General features: G+C 40.7%; 1 protein-coding gene across 1 annotated transcript in view; it reads left to right on the top strand.

The window, feature by feature from the left end:
- The first annotated feature begins 720 nt into the window (after positions 1–720).
- Positions 721–3276, top strand: part of LOC103605359 (endophilin-A3-like) — a 27820-nt gene continuing 25264 nt past the window's right edge. The window contains exons 1-2 of the mRNA XM_008589928.1: positions 721–1057; positions 2220–2329. Of these exons, the coding sequence (XP_008588150.1) occupies positions 825–1057; positions 2220–2329 (343 nt within the window). The 5' untranslated portion in view covers positions 721–824. The remainder of the gene's footprint in view (positions 1058–2219; positions 2330–3276) is intronic.

Here is a 3276-nt window from a genome sequence, read left to right as displayed (position 1 = left end):
AAATGAAGTAAGGAAATGATGCATAGGCTTTAGGAAAGCCTGGAAGAGTGGGATTGATTTTTGATTTGTGTCTTTGTCCAGATCTGGAGTTCATGGGATTCATGCTGGGGTGCCCCATCACTTCAACTCTCTGGGGCCTCCACAAATAAGCTTAATTAGTCCTTATTTCCTGTAGCATTCCCTCAAACACGTGGGGAAGCAGGAGCACTCCCAGGCCCTCCTGGAGATTGCTTGCTGTTCCTCAAATTATGCATCTGCAGGTCTTCCAGACATTTCTTACATTATATACTTTTTTTTCTTTCTTTTACATCCACTGTAAGTTAGTCACTAATTTCATGAACGTCTTGATTCGTGCGAAACAGAGATGCCAGAGTCTTCAGAGTTCATTTCTTTCAGCTGTAGTTTCAGGGAAACTATTTTGTGTTAATAGCAACAAAAACATATAGGGGCTGACAAGCCTTTACCCTGGTGCACACTTTGCACCCCGCTCCTTCCCCCTTATCTGAGAACAGTTCAGTTTACTCAGTTTTTTTGGTGTGGCTTAGCTAGAAAGTGCCCACAGACACACTTCACTAAGTAAGCAGTTCACTTACTAAACGTTGGCTTCACTTATCACTGGAAAAGCTTTATCTCTCCACTTTCAGATCCGTGAGCTTTGTGGCACAAAAATCTGAGGACCATCACCATCTATTTGGAAAAACAGGCATTTTATTGAGTTAAATCAAACTCATAATCACAAATAAATTTGAACATGTTCTCCCAGCATGTACAGCTCTATACCATAACCTGCATGATTATTATGCAGGGCACCAAGATGAAATTAAATGAAATGGACCAGAGCCCAGGCAGATGCCAGGCTTCCCTGCACAGCTGGGTCTTTGCTGCTGGTCTCCTCTCTCTGGATGTTATATAGGCTCTGGCCTCCAGGGAGTAATTTTCCACTTCTGCTGCAGGTGGAACAAGTCAGCCAGTTGGCCGTGTTTATAGAGGCAGCATTAGACTATCACAGACAGTCCACAGAGATCCTGCAGGAGCTTCAGACCAAGCTACAGATACGGTAAGGACCTTCGTGTTCATTACAAGCCGAGGGCTGCAGAGTTAAAACCGATCGACTTCAATCTGTCTGTCCATTTCCCCTTTCCCCTGTGTCATCCTGTTTTGAAGTTTCTTTAGCTGGCTTTCGTGGTTGGGTGTGGGATGGGACTGAGAAAGTAAGTGCTGGCTCTGGCCAATAGGACAGAACCAGGAAAAGAGATCTGGCAGCTTTTCTCCTTTTTCTTTTCATTAAAGCCCTTTTTTGTGTGACCTGTATTTAGGGCACCTGCCATGGAGATTGGCTCCTCCAGAGCTGTCCGGGCTTCCTTGCTGACTTGAGAGCTCAGCTCCCCGTTTACAAGCTGGGGGTGGCGATGGTATATACCCCAACATCTAGGGCTGTGGAGAAGAGTGAGATGATGTTCAGAAAATATGTAAATATCTGTTAAAAAAAAAAAGATGTGCTTTTACTTCAGTACTACAAATATCAGGCCGTGTGCAGAATATTGACTGTAAGAGGTATTGAAAGAGTCAAAAATATCTTCAAAGAAAGGTTCTGTGTTCTTTAGGGCTTTAATGATAAATGTATTCTATATTCTAAAAGTTAGTATCATATATAGTATGCATGGAAACTCTGTTAATTAAAAAATTGGGTTAAAAAAACTACCCTATTTTTTGGTGAGGTTTGATAAAAGAAAATTGTGTTACACAGGTTTATGGTAATGAATAAAATTGGTGGGATTTTCACTTGAATCAATGCTGTAATTATAGAGGGAAGACAGAAGGTGTCCCCAATCTCGGAAGCATCCACTTCTGTGGGCAGATAGTTGATCCAGTACTCAGATGAGCATATTTTCATAATTCTGTCTCTATCAGAGGGGAAAGAGGTAGAAGGCAACTAACACTGTGAAGTGCGCACTGTGTCCTGGGCACTTGCTGGATGCCTCGGAGACTGTGTGAGGTCAGATAGTCCTCTTCAAGACAAATTTCACTTAGAAGCTCAAACAGTTGAAAAACTACATTTGTGATATCATCTCTATCACTGTGGGCTACTTGAGAATCAGAGTGTAAAAACCACCACCTGTGAGCGAGGTTTGCATGCTCCTCAGGGCAGAGCGAATGCACGCTCGGAGGCTTGGCTTTTCTCATCAGATGTGCGGCTCATCTTGCAATGTGTGTTACAGAATATCAGCTGCATCCAACATCCCCAAACGAGAGTACAAGCCAAGGCCTGTGAAGAGGAGTTCTAGTGAGCTCAACGGGGTTTCCACCACCTCTGTAGCAAAGACCACAGGTAGGTTGGCCATTCTAAGTGTGCCGAGTGTGCCCTTCAGTAAGGCACTTCCAGAAACATTTATTCACTGCTCGTTGCTGGGTCTTTCTGTGTGAATACACTGAGACCCTGAATTGCTTTCTTTGGTTGTTTGATAAATCTACCCCCCCCCCAATAATACCGCTTTTTCCTGATTCCTGTTTTCAGGAGTTTATATAAAATTTTGAAAACCAGCACCAGAAGAATTCCATCACCTGTTGCCTTCGCATGTGGCAATTAGACCCTTGGCCACAGAGCCGTCACTGGTCATTGCCACATTGTCATTTATATTCAAATGTTTAACTCTTTCCAACTATTTTACGAATTTATATTTTTTTAAAGTTTGAATTAGCATTCTGTCGAGTATCTGTTATATGCTAGGCCTGTCCTGAGTGCTTCATTATTATTTTTTAATTAGACAAATGACATAAATGTATTCTTGAGTAAAATAATCAAACTGAGAAAAAAGTACATATAGTATAAATCACTCTGTTGTCTTTTGTGATCACTCAGTCCATCCCAGTCCCCTTCCTAGATGCTAACATTTTCATACGAGTACTGTCATATCTATTTTTGTGCATGTAGTGTATGTAAATATACTATTTTTTTCCCTCTTTTTTTAAATGCAAGATCATACCGGGAGTATTGTCCTGCAACTTGTGTCTTTAAATGTGCCACTGTTTCTTGGAGTTTTTTCCATGTCATGCATATAGATCTATTCCACTATTTTTAATGGCTTCACAGTTTTCCATTGTACCATTTCCTTATTAGTGGACATTATGGTTGTTTACGGTTACTCGCTAAAATGAATATCCTTTATCTGCCTCCATATGCTGGAAATGAAATTACTGCATCAGAGTGAATGTACATTTTATTTTATTTTATTTTATTTTATTTTATTTTATTTTATTTTATTTTTTTGTCTTTTG

The sequence above is a fragment of the Galeopterus variegatus genome, unplaced genomic scaffold, assembly GCF_000696425.1.
Source record: "Galeopterus variegatus unplaced genomic scaffold, G_variegatus-3.0.2 Scaffold5761, whole genome shotgun sequence".
In the NCBI taxonomy this organism is placed as follows: Eukaryota; Metazoa; Chordata; class Mammalia; order Dermoptera; family Cynocephalidae; genus Galeopterus; species Galeopterus variegatus.
The sequence above is the reverse complement of the archived record's forward strand: the minus strand, read 5'-3'. Positions and strand labels throughout refer to the sequence as shown.